Consider the following 22,500-nt stretch of genomic DNA (forward strand, 5'->3'; position numbering starts at 1 on the left):
GGATTTAACTTAATGTTCCTTCTGGCATGGAAGTCCCCACTTAAACTCTCGAGTGTGTGAGCACTTTCACCTCTGCTGGACAGGAGGCTTTTAGTGAAAAGGTACGTCAAAGTATGATGATGAAGATGTGACGTCGCAGCCAATCTCATTTTTCCTGGGGAGCTTAACCAAATCCTGATTAAGACTCGTCAGTGAATACCACGTCCAGAACACAAACAAAAGTAACCACAGTTTATTCTCCTTAATTAACTTTTTCTTCATACCTCTCCTTTTAGTGTTTCCTTTAAAGGTCGCTCTCTCCCTGAGTCCTGACCACACTTCTAGCGTGACACCCTCCAGCATGGCAGTGTTACCGGGTAAGCCCTGCTAAGCGGGCAGGGATACCCAGAGTGGAAGCTTTTAGTGATCTGAAGGCATTTGGACCAAAGCTGCTCTCGTCTTTCACAGCGACGGGCAGAGGCAGGGGCTGCTGGGCGCAGACACTGGCGCTCTGTGCGCTCGCCGAGCGTGCTGCCTCCAGGTGAGGAACCGAACGTGTGAAATGATACACAAGCTTCGACGTTGTTTCCTCGGTTTATTCCCTCATTAGGAAATTTCGAATTATGTGTACGTTCAGTTATTAGTGCTTATGTTGTTGTCATGTTACACATCGTATTCATCCAGCGACCTGCCTGATGTCAATGAGCAGATCAAGGAAAGGCATCTTGCTCTTAGGGCTGTGGTATCCAAAATCCCTTCCCAGTTTTACAGCTTTTATCTGTTTTCTATTTATTCTAAGCTTTATCGGACTCGGGTCCATAAAATACACATATAGGACAGGCCAAGGCCAATACAACAGAAAAAAAGTGAATCAGTGAACATATATACAATTCAGCCAGAGCATCCTCAGCCTGGAGACATAGCCGGAACAGCTCACAGTGGGATTTGATTGTGCCACAATGATACCATTCCCATATTCCCAGAGAGAGCGAGAGCAAGAGCAAGAGCAAGAGCAAGAGCAAGAGCGAGAGCGAGAGCGAGAGCGAAAGAAAGAAAGAAAGAAAGAAAGAAAGAAAGAAAGAAAGAAAGAAAGAAAGAAAGAAAGAAAGAGAGAATATAAATGTTTGAGTGTTTGATGAAGAGTTTGAGGTACTTTGTGTTAGAGTGTGTGTAACACAGATTCGAGGGGAACGTGACAGATGAGAGGTAAACAGAGCAGGGTCGGGTTCTATCACAGCCCTGGAAGAGACGGGGCTAGGGCCCGGACACAGGGCCTCCTCTCAGGGAGACGGTGATAAACAGAGGAGATGGAGAGGCCCACAGACAATAAAAGGAGGGAAGGAGACGAGAGACGGGACGAGGGGTGAGGAGAGGAGAGTGGATGGCTTTAATGGTGTCTTAATATGGTTTTCCATTGTCCACATGAAAGCACAAAGGCACTCAGACTCTAAATCGAAATGTTTACGCACACCTGTCTCCTCTCCGTCAGCCTGGTCTTCCTCATCTCTTCTACCTTCTACGTTGTGTTTCACCCTCGCTTTGACTCTCTATTCTCTGGTCCTTTTCCTGTCTCTTCACATTCTCAATTTCTCCGTCTCTTTAACTCCTTTCCACTCTGTTCATCCATCTTTTATGCCGCTATCTCTCTCTATCTCTTTTGTTGTGTTCACCAAGAGACGTCTTGTGATGTCTGAGGCGTTCTCCGGCCAGCAGCAGGCATCCCCTCCATCACACTGATGCGACCAGCAGGTTAAAACAAGAACACTGGGGAGATAGCCAGCTAAAACCAGAAAGGACCCCGAGAGGGAGGAAAAGAAATACAGGATGAGGGAGAGAGAGGCAGAGAGATGTACAGAGAGAGAGATGTGGAGAGAGAGAGAGATGTGGAGAGAGAGAGAGAGAGAGAGAGAGAGAGAGAGAGAGAGAGAGAGAGAGAGACACACAGAGAGACAGAGAGGCAGAGAGAGAGAGAGAGAGAGAGAGAGAGAGAGAGAGGCAGAGAGAGAGAGAGAGAGAGGCAGAGAGAGAGAGAGAGAGGCAGAGAGAGATGTAGAGAGAGAGAGAGAGAGAGAGAGATGTAGAGAGAGAGAGAGAGAGAGATGTAGAGAGAGAGAGAGAGAGAGAGAGAGAGAGAGAGAGAGAGAGAGACAGAGATGTAGAGAGAGAGAGAGAGAGATGTAGAGAGAGAGAGAGAGAGAGAGAGAGAGAGAGAGAGGAGAGATGTAGAGAGAGAGAGAGAGACAGAGATGTAGAGAGATGTAGAGAGAGAGAGAGAGAGAGAGAGAGAGAGAGAGAGAGAGAGAGAGAGAGAGAGATGTAGAGAGAGAGAGAGACAGAGAACGAGAGAGAGAGAACAGAGCAAGGGAGACAGAGCGAGAGAGGACGAGAGAGCAGGAGGGGGGGAGAGCGGGGGAGAGACATTTGTTCTACTCATCTCTGCGCTAAAAGACACAATTACCTCTCATGGCATATTATCCATGTTTTATACCCGCCCAGGGCTGCGGGCCCCTGTCTCGCCGCGCTCCGCCTCCAAAGGGCCCCATATTTTAACACTAGCTATGACAGTTTATTTAAGAAAAGAAAATTGTCCCTGGGGAGAATAAAAGAGACGGAGAGAGCGGGAGACAGAGAGAGAGATAAAGTGAGGGCAGCAACACGGAGAGAACGAGGGAACAGGAGGAGGAAATAGAAAGTGTGAGTCGGATAAATATGTGAAGAAGATGCAGTGAGGGGGGAATTAGTGAGTCAAGGGGAGAAATGGAGAGGAAAGGAACAATTAGGAGGAGGGACCCAGGGGACGATATATAAGGTGACACAAGGCCTTAATACAGACCATAAGTCTCAAAGTCCCCCTCACAGCCAAGAGGATTCAGCTTGTTATTTAGAATTATTAAAAGGAGACAGACTGGAGGAAAAAGTGCAGAGAGAGAGAGAGAGAGAGAGAGAGAGAGAGAGAGAGAGAGAGAGAGAGAGAGAGAGAGAGAGAGAGAGAATGAGAGAGAATGAGAGAGAGAGCAGGAAAGAAGGGATACAAGGGGGGGGAAATAAGGAGGGAAAATTATGGCAGGTGGCAAGGTAACCAAGGTGTGAAATATTTATAGAGCATTAATATATAGGCTATATACATGAGAGGAGGGCACGGCATGAATTAGAGGGTGCAAAAGAGAAAGAAAGGAATACAATGAGATGTAAACCCAAAAAGGAACGGGCCTGATTAAAGTGGAGCAGGCCCCCGCCACAGCTGTATACAGCGCTGCGCTGTGTTGACTCAGGACTGATGACTGAGACAACACAATCATGGTGACCGACGCCTCAGTCAGCATCTGCTTCCCAGCAGGCCTTTCCCTTCCTCACCAGCTTCTCCCGAGTTAGCCTCGCACCATTTCACTCTTTATTAGGTTTTTATCAGCCAGATGCATTGTTCTCCATCTGCTGTTCTCTCGTGGTACAGTCAGGGGGTTCGCTGTGTAATGTGATGTCGGCCTGGTGACCCTTGACCTCGTACTGCTGGCCTGTCTGTGACGCCCTCACCTTCACCTGCAGGCACTCCAAAGACCCCCATGACCAGAATGGGGACCCCCATTACCAGGCATGTGAGACCCAATGACCACAATGTGCAGCTCAAAACGCAGGCACTTACAAAACGTCCAACTGATACGACGTCCGTTTGGACAAACGGACAAACGTACGTTTGTCCGTTTGTCCAAACGTACGTCGTATCAGTTTGACATCGCGTTGACCCAGCGCCCGTCGCTTCCTGTCGGTCTTTCATCGTATAGCAGGCGTGTTTCCGTTGTAACTATCGCCAGAGCCTTCTTCCCTGTGTCCCACAACAGAACGACTACAGCGGTCGGACGCCATGTTTTACCACAGCTCCACTGGTGACCGTACCAAAGCCAACAGGAAAAGATACAATGATGAACGAGTAAAAGCAGATTATACTGTGCATTCATGTACTAAATAAATGGAATATAATACAGACTGGTGGTCCAAATACTATCAGTAATAATGTACACACGTGAGGTTCAGTGTGTGTAAGGGGAGCTGGGTGGACGGCTGAGGTGAGAGGGTGAGAAGGAGTCAGATGAAGTGGTGAAGCGACCAACCCAGAGGTGTGAAGGCCAGGGCAGAAGACCGGGGGGGGGGAGGGGGGGGAGGGGGGGAGGAGGCTAACGGAGAGAGGGGTGATGAGGCGAGAGCACATCAGCACCAGAGGCCTAGGGGGGGAGAGAGAGAGAGAGAGAGAGGGAGAGAGAGAGAGAGAGAGAGAGAGAGAGAGAGAGAGAGAGAGAGAGAGAGAGGCAGAGAGGCAGAGAGGCAGAGAGAGAGAGAGAGAGAGAGAGAGAGAGAGAGAGAGAGAGAGAGCGAGAGAGAGAGAGAGAGAGAGAGGGGAGAGAGAGAGGGGGAGAGAGAGAGAGAGAGAGAGAGAGAGAGAGAGAGAGAGAGAGCAAGAGACAAAGAGAGAGAGAGAGAGAGCAAGAGACAAAGAGAGAGAGCGAGAGAGAGCAAGAGACAAAGAGAGAGAGAGAGAGAGAGCGAGAGAGCGAGAGAGCGAGAGAGAGAGAGAGAGAGAGAGAGAGAGAGAGAGAGAGACGAGACGAGAGAGAGACGAGACGAGAGACATGACAGAGATGGGGAGCTGCCAAGACGAAGGCGTTGTGAACACAGACTCAGCGTACGTGCGCCCTGTCGCCACACGGGAGGCAGGGGTCTTGCCGGTGTAATTGTGCGTGAAAACATTCATTAAGGGTATTAGAGGAGGCAGTGGAAGTTTTTAGGATCCAAACCGGCTAAGAGTAGCGAAGCAGAAGAGACACCAGCGCCTGGAGGAGAACAACAAAGGAATACCAAACAGAGACACTCGCAGACAGACCCGTGATCACAGGGGTGAGACACACGCAGGACAGACGGGTGATCACAGGGGTGAGACACACGCAGACAGACCCGTGATCACAGGGGTGAGACACACGCAGACAGACGGGTGATCACAGGGGTGAGACACACGCAGACAGACGCGTAATCACAGGGGTGAGACACAAGCAGACAGACGGGTGATCACAGGGGTGAGACACATGCAGACAGACCCGTGATCACAGGGGTGAGACACACGCAGACAGACGGGTGATCACAGGGGTGAGACACACGCAGACAGACGGGTGATCACAGGGGTGAGACACACGCAGACAGACTGGGGATCAGAGGGGTGAGACACACGCAGACAGACGGGTGATCACAGGGGTGAGACACACGCAGACAGACTGGGGATCAGAGGGGTGAGACACACGCAGACAGACAGGGTGATCAGAGGGGTGAGACACACGCAGACAGACGGGTGACCAGAGGGGTGAGACAGGGTGTGGAAAGACTGGAGAATGATGGGATGGGTGAGACAGGGTGTGGACAGACACAGAGACTGGGAGAGAGACACTCAGCAGGAAGGCAAGAGGAGCAAAGAGTCAGGAGAATACTTAAGAAAGAAAGAAAGAAATATGAACTATAACCCATTTTAAAATCCCCTGAAATGACCTTCACAGCACCCATCCTACGTTGAGCTTGACATAAACACTTCATGGTAATTACATATAGATTACATTTAAATATTTATCTAAGGAGAAGATAGATAGATACATAACTTTTATTGCCATGTCAACACAGTTGATTGGCGTGTGCCATACAGGACATAAAATACAATGACACAGACAATCATTCAAACCAGTTAAAAGATAGAAAGATCTTGTGCTATTGCAACTTCCCATAAAGTGTTTGTGCAGTCTATACAGTGCAGAGTGCATTGAGTACAGGTTTACTCCTGAGGGCCGGAGCATTGAGGAACCTGATAGTGGCCGGGTACGTGCTATTACACAAACGGGATGTTTTACCCCTGAGACGTTGCGCTGTTTTTCAAGAAGGCAGTAGTTTGAGGAGCGACATGGCAAGGTGGGAGGGATCATCTAGCACTTTCTGCGTTTTATGGCTAGTCCGCGGGGCACAGATAGAAGCTACAGATGGGATGGCATTTCCTGTGATTTTTGATGCTGTGTGCACCACCTCCTCCAACTGCTTCCTCTGTGAAGAGGTGGAGAACTATGTAAACTGGTTGGATTGTGGTGGTGGAAGCTAAAGGAGAAGTCTCCCTCCAATAATCAGGTAGCCCTCCTCCTGACCCACAGAGGTGACTGTTCACTCCTTCACTGTCTCTGCTTTTTCTTCACCTCTCACTTTCTCTTTCAGGCTTCAGGTTTTGTCATGTTCTCTGATTTATATTGACCTCCACTGGTTTCCTCGAGTGTGACCATTCTTCATTTAATCTATACACCACATTCCTCTCAGTAGCAACCCTTCTCTCTCTCCCTCTCCCTCTTATTCTCTCTCGCTCCAGCCTTCTCTCATTCTGTCTCCCCCAACTCCATCTCTCTCCGACTCTCTCTCAATTTGTCTCTCTCTGTCTCCCACTACCCCATCTCTTTCTCTCTCATTCGGTCTCTCTCTCTCTCTTGCTCTCTCATTCTGTCTCTCTCTCTCTCTTGTGCTCTCTCATTCCGTCTCTCTCTCTCTCTCTCTCGCTCTCTCATTCTGTCCCTCTCTTGCTCTCCCATTCTGTCTCTCTCTCTCTCTCTCTCGTGCTCTCTGATTCTGTCTCTCTCTCTCTCCCATTCTGTCTCTCTCTCTCTCTCTCTCGTGCTCTCCGTTTCTGTCTCTCTCTCTCATTCTGTCTCTCTCTCTCTTGCTCACCCATTCTGTCTCCAACTCAACAATGTGACAACCCTCTCAAAGAAGCAACCAGCCGGTTTGCAGACTGTGTGTCTCTGTGCAGTGTGTGTGTGTGTGTGTGTGTGTGTGTGTGTGTGTGTGTGTGTGTGTGTGTGTGTGTGTGTGTGTGTGTGTGTGTGTGTGTGTGTGTGTGTGTGTGTGTGTGTGTGTGTGTGTGTGCATGCATGACTAAACCAGTCTCAACCAGACGCGTGTTAAACATTCATGCTGTCGCGTCGGGCCGTGGCCGGACCCCTGTGACGGGCTGTCCCGGCCTCTGCCTGATCCCATAATGCTGATTTGGTCAGGCACTCACAGACGGAGCCCTCTGGGGGTCCTCTCAGCACACAGTCAATCAGCGCCCCCCCCCCCCCCACCCCACTCAGTGTCCATCTCCCTCCTCTTCGTCACTAGTGACCCACGAGCCGGTGACCGGTACACCGTACCGCCGGTCGTTTTACACCATCTCTTTTTCTATATGATTTGGACTATTGGATTCTCATGGTGAATGGTAAAAGGACTGCACTCATATGGGGCTTATCCAACCAGTGGCCACTCAAAGAGATGTACAATACTGCCTAACATTCACCCATTCACGCACACATTCACACACCGACGGCGGAGTCAGCCACGCAGGGCGACAGCCAGCTCGTCGGGAGCAGTCAGGGTGAGGTGTCTTGCTCAGGGACACCTCGACACCTTGGGGAGCCGGGGATTGAACTAGCACCCCTCCGGGTACAAGGTAACCCGCTCTGCCTCCTGAACCACATGCCGTCATGTGCGTACTCTGAGTTCTATGTGGAGGTGGTTCGTTCTTCCATCGACTGAGCTTCCTCCTGACCCTTCTGGGTACTTCTGCTCAGCCATCTCATCACAGCGCCAGCCATCAGTTTAACATCACATTGTCAATCCCTTTCATAGTCAGCCAAATATCTTTCCATTTTAACTATGGGTTAGGCTATTTGCACCCCTGGTACAATTATCAGTATATGCAGTCTCCCCCCCGTGCAAATATCAATGTATGCTATTTACACCCCTGTGCATTTACCCTGCCATATTTATCACACAATGGAGACGAGGTAACCCTGACAAGATCTTCTCTGAATGTTTTTAATTGTGGTGATCAGACTCCTCAAATACATTTGTAAACAAACAGCCATGATTGCCTACGATAGCATTGGGAATAGCTACACTGTTTTGCATCGTTAGCCTCCTCAACAGAACATGCTACAGTACAACAGCTTACTTTAATCTTTGACTTATTGCTAGATTCAGATATAATGTGTAAGCATTCTCCAAGCCATAGGGCTTGTCCTCAGAATATCAGGGAGGCACTGAATTTGAAACTTTATGATACAGGAGGTCCATCCATGTAAGTTTTATTAAAACTTTAATTGATTTTTTTGCTACCTCCTCTGCCTACTGCTCACCCCTAAGAATTTCTCTCATGCCAACTACATCTTGAAATTATACAACACAAGACTACATGTGTACTGTAGCTTACAATGATGACTAATTTCATTAATGCAAGTCAAAAGTCAATGTACTGTACAACACAACGATTAGTTTGGTGTGTTAACCAATAGTTAAACAAAAAATACATAAATATTGAATATATTCTCGCATGCGCACATGCGATGCAGATCGCAAAGGGTGCTTTAAGCCCAACTGTGTGGCCAAGGCTAAAAGTACCAGGAGTACGATTAAACGCTCCGTTTAACTATTGCCAGAATCTTCAACCCTGTGTCCCACAACAGAAAGACTACAGTGGTCGGACGCCATGTTTTACAGCACTTAGTTCTGACCGAGTCATTTGATTGGTCGAGGGGCTTTCCACGAGCGCTCGCCTACTATATGACATCACCGGGACTTTTAACTTCATACGTTTCACTCTACTTTACATGTGTTTCTAATAACGCTCGTAAGCTGTTTACTCATCAGAATCACACAACCCGCCATAATTAATAATAATTAGAATAATTAACTAATTATGCAAAATCACCAGTAGGCACAGAGCGCTCTGAATACGACATGCCATTTCACATCATGATGCAAACATGACTATCTTTCAGACATTAAATAGTGCTTTGAACGTTTATTTCAAATGAAATAGAAACGCAACCGTTTGTTTGTAACCACGTGCACAATTGTGTATAAAGTCACACCCCTACACACACACACACACACACACACACACAGATCATGGCTTCGCATCGTCTCAGCATCACGGGGTAACTTTGCCACAGAGTGTGCGGCTCCATCCGTCTTCATAGCACCATGGGGTGACGCTTGTCTGGTTATTTAGAGCCTCTCCACCTCTTACTCCTAAAATGAACTGAGCAGCAGAATGAATCACAGGGGCCGATCCACCTCCTACACAACCACTACATCACTAAATCAACCACTCCCCCCTCCCCCCCCCTCTCCCCCAGTGCCTCCCCCCCCCCCCCCCCCCCCCCCACCGCGCCTCTCCCCCGTCCTCCCCATTGTTATCATAATCAGATGGGACAACTACCCAGGGTGCACCAGCCTCTCTACAGCCCGCACGGGCCCTGTGTGTGTGTGTGTGTGTGTGTGTGTGTGTGTGTGTGTGTGTGTGTGTGTGTGTGTGTCAGTATAATGAGGCTACTCAATTTCCCATGTGCTTTCAAGAGAATCCCTCTACTGTGATTGACAGACAGCTACAAACTGTACAGGAGGATGTTTTTGCACTCACTCATACAGGCACACGCATGTGATTTACATAAGATACTTTTTTTTCAGGCTAATAATGTCGCTTTAGTCGTGTAATAGTCAGAGAAGATCACATAACTCTGTCAGACAAAAGACAGGCAGACACACCGATTGAAAAAACAGCACCCCAAGCACATACACTTATTCGAAGACTGGCACATGAATGCTTACACAAACATATATAAACACACACACACACACACACACACAGCTCCCAGCTATAAAGCCATCAGCTGTTACATTGAGCTCGGTGGACGCTGTGTTGCCAAAGCTCTGCCAGAAACATCAGCACCAATAACCCGGCCAGTCAACAAACCTGTCAACACTGGTTTCACGGAAACACGCAACGCTTGACGCTTCATAAACCTGATTCCTGGCAGTTTCAACGAAATCATTCCCACCAAAGGGAAACACTTTTCCATTTGAATTTTGATTATCCCCCCTTCATGTTCTCTGTATTGTCAAATGTTTGCTTTTTAAGCAAAACATGTTTGACAGTCATGTCAAACACATTTTGCCCCAACATTTATATATCAAGCAGGACTTTTAATTCATAAGACACTCGTGGCCCCAAGATATCTGATATGAATGAAAAGAATTATCGGTTGTAGAGCTCAGAGTTTTTTTAAGACTGGCCCATATCTGCCTGAAGACTGAAACCATTTACAGGCTGACAGAAACTAAGGTTAGCAACCTGTAAAATGATATGCAGCCAGTCCTCCAAAACACACACACACACACACACACACACACACACACACACACACACACACACACACACACACACACACACACACACACACACACACACACACACACACACACACACACACACACACACACACGATCCTTCAAGAATGTCTCTTAAAGAGAAGAGCTTCTGAAAGAGCCTTTCTTTATAAGTTTATGGACGAGCTGCTATTAGATACTCCACTGACAAACAGACTACTAAGGCGGTTGTATCAGCAGTAGTCAGTTGATACGTCCGCCTTAGCACACACACTTAATATATTGAGCAATGACTTTATTTCATCATACAATATTTTCCCCTATTAATGCTAGTGAAAATGTTTGACCCACTATCACCAAAAAACACTGTTGGATGAGCCTTGGCATGGGGTCAAACAGAAAACAAGCCAAGAAAGCATAGCGCTAATGAACTCTGAGTGCAGTTCGTTTAGAAGTCCTTTGCTGTCTCTCTCCTTGCTCATTGGTATCACATGCCAATGCCACAAGACACACATCACCGATCATTTACCCTGGCATCATCATTACATGATACCTAATTAGTTAACATGAAGGCCTATACTTTAATACCTAGGCAGTATCGGAAAGGCTTTTTTGAACAGTGTTTCAATAATAATAATTAACTAATTATGCGAAAACACCAGACACAAATGACTGCTCATTTACCCCGGCACCACTGTGAAACACGTAGTCAGATAACATAAAGGCCTATACCTTCATACCCAGGACGTCCCTGGGCGTTAAAGGCCCCAAGCTTACCATTCGTCATGCATGCCTTTGCCTAGGTCAGTGAACGACATGTTTAGTCGATAGCGTTCCTTCTCCGAGGCCGCAGGATTCTTCCTGAGCGTGTACATATGTTCTCTCTGCCGCGGGGCGTGGCCGGTGACCCGTGGCACGGCAGCTGGGCACCAGCAGATGTTTGTCAATATAATTAATGCCCACAAAGAGGCGACTCATTTATGTTAATGTTAAGAGAGCCGGAGAGGAAAAGCGCTCAGCATTCATCATTTACCGGCTCACAAGTCGAGGTGACGGCGCCACAAAGGCTGTTTGAAACGGAGCAGTTCGACCCGTAAGGACGGGTTCAAGTTATCTGTCATGTCAGAGTTTAGTTTCTCTATGAATCATATTTATTTGATGAATTACTATTTTGTTCATTCTTACTCATTGGGCCCCTCATATTCACCCAATGTTAATTATTTCTTTCTTTCTTTCCGTCTTTCTTTATTGTATTTATGACATCATCCAGCCAGCGTCTGCACACAGCCGTCATTCCGTCACATGCAGGTCCTCATCTCAGAACCCGGTCAGAAGCTCCTACCTGCAGCACCAGGTGGGTCCACCTGTGAAGGGCGAGTCGGCCCGCTGTCCTGAAGCTGACGGACAGCAGGCGCGGCCCGCGGGACCGGCCGTAGCGGAGGACCACGGCCCGGTCCGAGGCGGTCAGCGCAAAGAGCAGGAGGCCTCTGGAGCTCTTCTCCAGCAGCAGCCTGGAGGAGGGGAACACAGGCAGGCCGTCAGGGACGCCACACTGCGGGCTAAAGCACCACTGCTAACCACGACTAACCACTGCTAACCACTGCTAACCACTGCTAACCACCACTAACCACGACTAACCACGACTAACCACTACTGGGGCGGCAAGGGGCTCAGGAGGTAGGGCGGGAGGGCCGGTAACCGGAGGGTTGCTAGTTCGAGCCAGCTCAGGGACACCTAGAGTGCCGAGGTGTCCCTGAGCGAGACGCCTCACACTGACTGCTCCTGACCAGCTGGCTGTCGCCCTGCGTGGCTGACTCCGCCGTCGGTGGGTGAATGTGTGCGTGAACGGGTGAATGTCAGGCAGCGTTGTAAAGCGCTTCGAGTGGCCCCTGGTTAGAAAAGCGCTGCATAAATGCAGTCTGTTTACTAAAACTACAAGTAAAGTCTGTTTTCAAAGATAATGGTAAAGTGTAGCTGTAGCAGAATGGGGGGTGTGGATCTCGGGGTGGAGCCTGTAGGTCCCCTTACGTTTGACATTTATACATTGAATATCAATATTTTACACGACTATTAGCTTTCTGCATAGACCCACGTTCATGTTCTCTCGCTCGATCTCCCTGGCCTATCCCTCGTCTCTCGACCGTTCTCTCTCTCTCTCTCTCTCCCTCCCCCTCCCCCTCTCCCTCTCCCTCTCCCTCTCTCTCTCTCTCTCTTATAAACTTCTGTACATTGGCACACACATGCAGTGTAATATTAACCACCATCACATACATTTTATGGGGAATCATAGCTTTTATGAACTCAGGCCAACACAGTCCGTATATCACAGAAAGTCACGTCCGGGCGAGAGAGGTACGCTATACATGCATGGTGTGGAGAGAGAGAGGAACGTGTGAATAATGGGAATTCAATTAGTTGAAGAGTAACAGCTAACCCATAACTGAGCAGAAAGATTATCATTCTGAACCATTGATCAATTGTGTACTAATTTGACACCGAGATAAAATATGTATGTATGTAATAATGTTGAGAACACAGACATATCATTTCAATATGTTACAATATAATTTCAAAGATTCAATATCATTATATTGAACCCTAAAGAACATAGAAGTAAAAATGATCATTCAAGATCCAAAGTTATTATATTATAAACAAGACATGGGTATGGTCAATGAATCATCACACACACACACACACACACACACACACACACACACACACACACACACACACACACACACACACACACACACACACACACACACACACACACACACACACACACACACACACACACACATTCATGCACACACGCACGCACGCAAGTTTTTCTAACAGTATCATGGATAGATGTGGTTTAAAAATAACCTCTCTTTCCTATTCAAGTAGTGAGACGCTATTGGCTCATTACCGTGATCCTTACGCCCTCTAATTTGTCTGCATCTGCCAACCAATGAAGAGCAATCTGGAGATTTAAACACTTGAGGATAATGGCAGAGCGAGTGGAGCGGCGATATCTTGATGACAACAGGTGGCTGCCTCTGTTCATTGTTCGGCTGGCGGAGTGTTCAGGGGGGGAGGGGGTTGTTGTTGGAGGGGGGGGGGGGGGGGGGGGGGATGTCAGAACACACTGGGCTGGAGCGAGGGGCGAGGAGAGATGGACAGAGGTGAGGATAGAGACCTCCTTTCATCTGGTCGCTTTGATGGAAACCAAGATGGCCTCTTATAACAAAGGCTTGGGAGGGGGGGGGGGGGGGGTACGGCCAACGAGGAGGCAACATACGAGAGGGGGTGGGGGGGAGAGAGCGAGAGAGAGAAAGAGCTCCCATGCTCCGAGAGATTTCATTCAGCCACGCTGGTGTCGAGTTCGCCGGACCAAAACAACAGGACTCTGTCTGTCATCCGAGTCCCCAGACAAGCGCTTCACAACAGCAAAAATCTCGGCTCGAAATTTCCAAATGACAGCTCAGATCTTTCCCATGATCGCCCCGTTATTCGAACATCTCCTCAACAAAGGACCCAATGAGTACTGAGCATGCGAGATTCGCACGATTCCCTGGGACCGCCTGCTGGCATTTCCCATCAGCAGAAATATAAGTCATAGATAAACGACGCAAAAACGAATGTCTGCAATGTTAACCAGTATGCAAAACCTGAAGGAAAAGACTTGTATGACGATTGACTGCTCCTGTATGGGGATTCACACTCTACTTCTGAATCCGGGAAAATACTATTATCTTACGTAATATCGCTTAAATTCGATATCGGGCATCGAACATAGGACAATGTAGGAGGGAGTTGGGTGCCCCAGCTATGTTTCACAATCCTGCTCATGGAAAGAATCAAACAACAACCATTAGGTTTGAAGAATGCCCGATGTCTCCTATTAAAACACGTCCCTAACACGACCTCTGTGTTCACAGACGTGCGGGACGTCGGTAGCATGCAGCAGGGCGCTAGCTGCGGTGCTATGACGTGTGCGGGTGGATCAGCTAGCTGAAGCCTCTCTCACGGTGGGTGTAGGGTCGAGTGTCCTCATGCGTGCGCTTGGCTAACCGATCTGCGTGTAACTCTGCACCCGCCCGCTGACGGCAAGAGACACACGAGTACACTCCTGTCCCCGTCCCTCACACGCAACACATGGGTTTAACTAGGACATGACAGTGGAGTGGTGGGTGACTTGTCCTCTCTGGGACAGAGGGCGGGGGGGTTATACAAGCGTGACGCCTTTGTCTGGGTCCTCTTTGTCAACATGCTAGGGGTCCCCTGGTCTTTTCAGGGTTCTAGAGTTCCTCTTCTCTGGTCATGGATACTGCATTAAAGAGACATGTTTCTACTTGGAAGCTATTTTGTGTCTTTGTGAGATGACATGTAAAACTTTGTTTTGTATCCCTCCCCTCCCTTTCAATTAATTTGTTGCAACGATAATTATGATGTTATGATAAAAATAGATTTCAAAATGATCATAAACATTAGAAACATTACTATACAGTTCTCCTGCCCAGAGTCATTTTATCTCCACTCTTGCTAGTGCAGACTGTTTGAGACGTCACGTAAGATAAGGGTAATGTCTGCCACACCTTGAATCTCAAATGGAAAAAATTATCAATCCATGGATTAAGTATGGATTAAATTATACCTTCTTGATTCAGGTCAATTGTAGGCCTAATACAGACATTTATATCTGAGTCAGCTGTACAAAGAACCCCCTTAATGTGATGAAACATTCCAAGGATCCACCAACAAAACATATCCTAACCTTATGAAGGCAGATCACTGGACTATACATCGGCCTAAAGGGCTGATTATGGTCCCACGTTCACGCAACGGGGTTACGGACCCCTTATGTCCTTGCGGACCCCTTATGTCCTTGCGGACCCTCATTGCGTCCACCACAAGGGCCGGACGTGCGCCTCCCCAACATCGTAACCTTCCGTCGAGGCGACGCCGCAGCATGGGCTGTGATTGGTCCGCTCACTAAAACCCGACGCAGAACCATAAAGGTTCACGTCTGCGTGGTCGCTGCGTTGCGGGAACATGGGTCCATATTATCAGCCCTTAGGAGACACAGCCAAGCCAAGACGTCCTGAGACCAGACTGAACCACGCCACAACACACCACACCACACCACAACACGTCACAGCGAAACGTACATCTCTCCCGGGGCGGAGGGCTTGATCCAGACCGCCAGGGTGAGAGACCCCAGCGGGCCGAGGTCCTGGGCGGGGGGCGAGACCAGGCAGCCTCCCGGGGTGGTGTTGAAGACCAGGCTGCCCTGGCCGCTGGTAGGGGCTTCTGTCCCCTCAGGGTGCGTCCTCTCGGGGCCGGGGGGGCCGTCATGGGGGTCCTCCTTGACGCACAGACCCCTGGTTGGGACACAGAAGAGGAGACCATGTGCTTGTTTCACTGATTGGATGTGTGAACCTCAGGCTGTAGAGCGTCGGCCCGACTGAACTCAAAGCCCGACCAGTCGACGGAGACCAGTTATCATATTTAGACGATGGGTAAACAAAATATTAATTAGTATTCATTTACATTTACATTCAGGGCATTTAGCAGACGCTTTTATCCAAAGCGACTTACAATAAGTTACGGAGGGGCAACGATCATCGAATAGTCGTCGTCACGTAGAAAATCGAATCGTTATTTATTACACGGCTCTTCTCAATGCTGTTGAGCTTGCATGAGCCTTCACAACTTCCGGTGGTGAATAATTTTTGGATAATTCATCCTTGCTAAGCATATAATGACCGCTGTCAAGGAAAGTGTTTTATTTTATTTTTCTGTCGTGTCACTCCGCAAGTAGTCCGGTAACTTATCAACCCCAGCGTCCTCGGTTGCTAAGCGACGTCAACGTCTTTGGCGGACAATTTCTCTGCTGATCAACACTACGAATGCTGGTAACAAATATTTATTTTTTTGGCCATAGTTTCCATAAGCTAAAGACGTGTCTAGTTCACCGTCATGCAGACTCTGTTCAGTAAAACAAATAGCGATCTGTTTTTGGCACATGTAGGCCTATCTGCCTCAGCCCACGTTGAAATAATTTTGATGTTGAATGTTGATGGCGCAGTTGTTGAAATAAACAGTATATTATTCGAATAATTCTCAGCAAATATTGAATAGTATTTCAAAATGCGCATCCCTGATTAATACCAGAATTAATTCGATTTTTCACTGTTAGTTTTTTTTTTCCGTTTAAGATATTAAGTGATTTGTTGCCCATGATCCATGGCTGCCTTTGTGAATGTCGGCACACATCGAATAATCGATTAGTCGTTCATACCACCCACTGATTATTCAACCATGAAAAATTTGAGTTATTCACAACAATTCAACAATAAGATTTTCAGAAAAAAGAGAAACAACAATATGTCGCTTTCGGTACAGCAAGGATGTTCACAGAACCAAGTGCAGAGCACTAACCATCACTAGGTTAACCCGTTCCCCCTTTACAACAGAGACAGCTAGGGTGAGAGGCTACACAATTGCCAGGACGTACAACACACACTAAGTGTGTACATCGCGTGCCAGGACGTCCAACCCACAATGCGTGCGTACATCGCGTGCGATGTACGCCCGCATTGTGGGTTGTACGTCCCCCGTCCGTCAGCAGCCTAGAGTCTGGTCCCCCCACCTGTGAGCGGGCAGCAGCAGGGGAGCGTACGGCGCCGTGGACGACCTCCAGGGACACTCCTGGTCGCAGAAGGCCCGGGCGCAGGACCCCAGGCCGGCCGGGCTGGGGGGCGCCCGGCAGTAGCTGCTCCTCCCTGGGTCGCCGCAGGAGGAGCGCGCCGGGGACGTGGAGACGGGCTTGAAGGCCGCGATGTTCTCCATCCGCGGGAAATGGCCCTGAGGGACGACCGGAGGGTTCAGCGGGTTGTACTACAGGGGTTTACATCGTGGGACGGGATGATTAGTCGTGGTGGCTGACTCCGCTGTCGGGGTGTGAATGTATGAATGAATGGGTGACTGTATGAATGAATGGGTGAATGTGAGGCCATGATGTAAAGCGCTTTGAGCGGCCACTGGGTTGGAAAGCGCGACGTAAACGCAGGGATTTACTTTGTAGAACCCAGACGCGTTAAGGTGTCTTTGGCCGGGGGGGGGGACAGGTGCAGGGTTCACTGTCCCCCCTGTTCACGTTCTACACGAGCAAGATACCCCAGGATACCCCGAGATACCCCCGAAGTGCCCCGAGATACCCCCGAGATACCCCCGAGATACTCCCGAGATACTCCCGAGATACTCCCGAGATACTCCCGAGATACTCCCGAGATACTCCCGAGATACTCCCGAGATACTCCCGAGATACTCCCGAGATACCCTAACCAGCTCCATACTGGTCTGGCCAAGCGGAACAGAGCTAACTGGTACTAGCTCTGCTCATTCTGCCTGTTGTTATTTCACCATCATTGATCTGCATTGTGAAGGCTGTAGTTGCAGTCCGTCACCACACGGGGTGCATTTGCAGATTAATAAATAGTGGTGGCAGGTTGATTGTGGGCATTTTTTCAGGTTGAAAAGACGATTGCAGACTAAATGGATACAGTGCATTAAGTGAAGTCAAGGGTGAATAGATAATTTGTTTCAAATGTATGTGACTATTTTATTTTTCATAGGTTTGTTACAGACCATTTTGTACTGGATGTCATGTTTTAGTTGGTTTATTTAAGTCAATGAAGAATTTAGGTTCATGCAGCCAAATATGCTAATTTGTTAGCTAAGAACCAGAGGGAGAATTCTGCGTATCCTGTGTCGAAATCGGGGCGCAACATGCGAGTCTGAGCCAAATGGAATTATTGCGGACATTTATGTTGTATTGCATTTGTATTTTTTAAGTTATGATTAATTTGTCACTTTATTAAAATGGGAAAACAAACATTCAACTATTGTGTCCTGTTGAACTAATTCCCGTGTTCCACTGACATGAATCTGAACTCCCGGCAAGTCGGATAAAAGCAGCTTAATGGTCGTGCTAATATGTATTAGATATCTAACTTACAACCTGCTCAGAACCTTAAGCTGCCTCAGTAGTTACTACTACTACTACGTTTTACCCGGGAAGTGTACTGACCTGGGACATCACAGAGACACGACCCAGGTGGAAAAACAGTAGAGGCATCCAGAGCAAGACTTCCAACCACTTTGTAACTCCCATGGTGCCTTTCATTGGTTCTTCATCCTCGTACTTCTGCTCTGGTCGTGTTTCAGAGAGAGACCGTCAACAAGAGGAAGCAACATGTCCTCCCGCTGCTCCTGCTGTCCCGGGTTCGTACGGATCCACTTGTGGAGCCGGAGTCAGAGAGACGATTGCCTCGGCCGTGAATCCATCCCTCCTGGAACTCCTCTGGTGAGCTTTATTCCTTATGTGGGATTCATTTATGTGTTCATTCATCAGTCACATTACTCTTGTATTCCTCTCCTTTGTGTTATAATCCGTGTTGTCCCATCGTCCTCCCTGCGTTCCTGGTTCGTGTCCCTCCTCTTCACGTTCTCTACTCCTCGGTCGTTTCACCCTCAGGACTCCCTGTTCAAAAATTGGAGGGAGAAAAAGAGAATTCAGGAACCCAGTTTGGAGCAGAGTGCTCTAGAATCGCTTGACGGCGCTCTAGAATCTTATCAATATTCTAGAACGCTGCCCGGAGTTTCAGGCAGCTGGATTTCCTCCGGAAGTCGTCCAGTTGCACTTGAATAAATGATGACGGTGATGGTTTCCGAGCGGCTCTCAGACAGCGGTGGCATTTCCACCAGGCCAGCAGCCCCTGGGGTAAGGCCACGAAGCTTACCTCCCTGTACACTGTCATACACGCAGACCTCAACCAAAGCCCTCACATGATAGCTAGGATTTCACACAACCTGAGAGAGAGGCAGAGAGAGAGAGAGGGAGGGAGAGAGAGAGAGGCAAAGAGAGAGGCAAAGAGGGAGGGAGGGAGGGAGAGAGAGAGAGAGGCAAAGAGAGAGAGAGAGAGAGAGAGAGAGAGAGAGAGAGAGAGAGAGAGAGAGAGAGAGAGAGAGAGAGAGAGAGAGGCTGGTCAAACTAAAATCCAACATGAGACAAATCTGAGAAGAGTGAAATGCCATGCAGGCCATTCCCCGGCCAAAGCCTAAACTATCATGTCCAGCTTGATGGATTCACAGCTCAAACTGATACAGCTACATTGCTTTATCCCTCTCCTTCATTTCAATTGAATTAAATATAGCTTTTCCTCTGACATATGGGCTCCGTTTTTTTCCCTATAGAACAGTTTCCACACAGCAAAGTTTGGGGGGGAAATTGAAGCTTAGTCTAAAGCTCACTTATTACAATACTTTCTGGTCTGATTCCCCGTTGTATCACACCCCCAGAAAGAGTCCTACATTTGAAACACGGTTTGGAATGATTTGCACTCTCCTCTCCATAATGCCATGCAGTAAAACGGACGAGAGGTTTACGGTCTGTAATAATACACGGCTGCAGGTGACTGCCCAGCAAACATGTAGATCCAGCCCTCCCCTTTCATAGAAACACACCCTGAAAATACAGAGTTTTATTTTAATTTACCTGGACTGGAGCGCTGCTGGGGACCCGTGAGGTTCAGACTCCATAAGAGAGGCGAGGTAATAAAGAATATTCCACTTGTTGCGCTGAGTTTAGACAAACGTGGCGTCACTCTGACGCACCTGTGGTCACTGATGCACGGTCGACGGTGCAGGAACGGGGTGCTGGTTGGTGAACATGACACACACACTGTTCCAGTCTGTCCTTACCCCACACACTGCTGCAGGTCGGGTCAGACGTTCACACACACACTACTGCAGGTCCGGTAAGAGGTCCAATCTGCCCTCAACTCACTCAACATGCGGCGCGAGGCTGTCAGCCGTAAACAGATTAGCGCGAGGCGCCATCTGGCCACCAGCGCGCGAGGGGAGACGCAGCTTCCGGAAACAAAGTCATGCGGTGAGAAACTTGAGCGCGTCGGGAAGTCGAGAAAAGAAAACAAACACGACGCGTGCGTCAACGTGCGGTTATGATTGACGCTGACAGCAAGCCATTAACGCGCGTGCTGCGTAATTACCCCCCGCCTGGTGCCTCGCGGGGATGCGCGCTGTTCCTGAGCCCCCCCAGCCGCGCGCGAGCTGCGTCAGGGTTCAACAAGTGTCCCTCAGATGAGAGGGAAGCTTAGGGTTGCTAGGCAACCTCGGTCTGATCAAGACACTTGTGTGTCAGACGGTGTGATTATGTTGGTGAGGAATGGCATTCAGTGAGGTTGATTAAAGCGAATTGATTACAATCGGAATGTTCTCATACATGTGTTATGTAGCTAATGATGAAATAGTGTGGATACACCAAATCAATAAACGTCTGCAACACCTTGAATCTCACATGGAAGAAATAATCAATGCATGGATTAAGTATTGATTAAATACCTTCTTGATTCAATTCAAGAATATCTGCAGGCCTAATGCAGACATTTATATCTAGCAAGTTGTATTAAATGTACTAAATGATATTATAGTCAGTTGTACTAAATGTGATGAAACATGCCAAGGACCCCCACATCAACAAAACATAGCCTAGCCTTAGGAAGGCAAATCACTGGACTAAACATCGGTCTAAGAGACACACCAAATACATCCTGAGACCAAACCTTACTTAGCTACAGCAAACCGGACCACACTACAACAAACCACATCATACCACAACAAACCACATCATACCACAAGATATAACACCATGCACCATAAAATAAAATACCACATCATACCATACCACAAATAAAACCATACCTCACCATACCACATCATACACCATAACATAATACCATAACACAGCATTGCAGACCACAACATAAAACACCATGCACAATAACATACCACAGCATAGCCCATCAAAACATAACGCACCAAATCCTACCACAACATAACATAACACAACACACCATGAGGGTATTGTGAATTTGAAAACATAATTGAACGTATTCAGTACATATACACATGTAGTTTCTAGAGTATGAATTAACACACGCACACACACACACACACACAAACACACACACACACACACACACACACACACACACACACACACACACACACACACACACACACACACACACACACACACACACCTACACACACACACACGAGCACACCGTAGTTTAGATTGTATGCTGAAGCACTATGTATTCAAATTGGGTAAACATTTCAGCAGGAAAAAATGTGTCTTATATTTTTCCCTGTCGACAGGTTTTTATGTTATCGCCCTAATCGCGTTTGAACAGCTGCAATTTGCTTTGGTTGAACAAAGGCATTCTAACTAGGTTTTAATTAAGTGTTCCTAATGACCTTAAGGAGATTAGAGGTTTGCCTTCTAATCAATACTAGGCAGAGAGGAGCAGTGGAGGGCAGGCAAGGAGAAGGGAGGTGGCAAGGTATGAGGGTGGGAGAGGAGAGGAGGGCAGAGAAGAGAGGAGAGGAGAGGAGAGAGGAGAGGAGAGGAGGGCAGAGGGGAGAGGAGAGGAGGGCAGAGAAGAGAGGAGAGGAGAGGAGAGGAGAGGAGGGCAGAGGGGAGAGGAGAGGAGGGGAGAGGAGAGGAGGGGAGAGGAGAGGAGAGGAGAGGAGAGGAGAGGGTAGAGGAGAGGAGAGGAGAGGAGAGGAGAGGAGAGGAGAGGAGAGGAGATGAGGAGAGTAGATGAGGAGAGGAGAGAGAGGAGAGAGAAAAGGAGGAGAGAGGAGCGAAGAGAGGAGAGCAGATGAGGAGGGTAGAAAGGATAAGGGGAGAAGAGAGGAGCAGATAGGAGAGAGGAGAGGAGATGAGGAGAGGGGAGAAGTTGAGGAGAGACAATGTAGAGAGGTACACATTAATAATGGATGGAGGTGGCTGTGATCGGGGCTGGGGATTAGAAAGGAGGAGGAGAAGGAGCAGAGTGAACAGAGTGCAGGGAGAGAATCCAACGGGAGAGAGCAGGGTCTGGATCACAGGGAATAGGAGGGAAGGAAGCTGGTGGATTAGGAAGAGGAGGGGGGGAGAGAGGGAGGGCAACTGAGATGGGAGGAGGTGGTAAGAGGAGGCCAGCAGCCAGAGAGAGAGAGAGAGGGAGGGAGAGAGAGAGAAAGAGAGAGAGAGAGAGAGAGAGAGAGAGAGAGAGAGAGAGAGAGAGAGAGAGAGAGAGAGAGAGAGACAAACAAACACGCTGGATGGATTGTGGTGCAGAGAACATGTTAATATAAGGAGCTAATCTCGACCGGATGGTCAAATTAACGTTGAGTTTAACATGTGAAGAATGAGCAATGGTTCACAGGTTAGGTCTATAGTTGACTCCA

The 22,500-nt window shown here is 48.3% G+C and overlaps 1 protein-coding gene across 1 annotated transcript in view; it reads right to left on the reverse strand.

The window, feature by feature from the left end:
- LOC132472376 (usherin-like) overlaps positions 1-20,291 on the reverse strand; it is a 39,447-nt gene extending 19,156 nt beyond the window's left edge. The window contains exons 1-5 of the mRNA XM_060071982.1: positions 19,739-20,291; positions 18,272-18,724; positions 16,832-17,046; positions 15,348-15,560; positions 11,534-11,702 (exon numbers count right to left, since the gene is read on the reverse strand). Of these exons, the coding sequence (XP_059927965.1) occupies positions 11,534-11,702; positions 15,348-15,560; positions 16,832-17,046; positions 18,272-18,367 (693 nt within the window). The 5' untranslated portion in view covers positions 18,368-18,724; positions 19,739-20,291. The remainder of the gene's footprint in view (positions 1-11,533; positions 11,703-15,347; positions 15,561-16,831; positions 17,047-18,271; positions 18,725-19,738) is intronic.
- Between the last annotated feature and the right edge of the window lie 2,209 nt (positions 20,292-22,500).

The sequence above is a fragment of the Gadus macrocephalus genome, chromosome 14 (assembly GCF_031168955.1).
Source record: "Gadus macrocephalus chromosome 14, ASM3116895v1".
Classification (NCBI taxonomy): domain Eukaryota; kingdom Metazoa; phylum Chordata; class Actinopteri; order Gadiformes; family Gadidae; genus Gadus; species Gadus macrocephalus.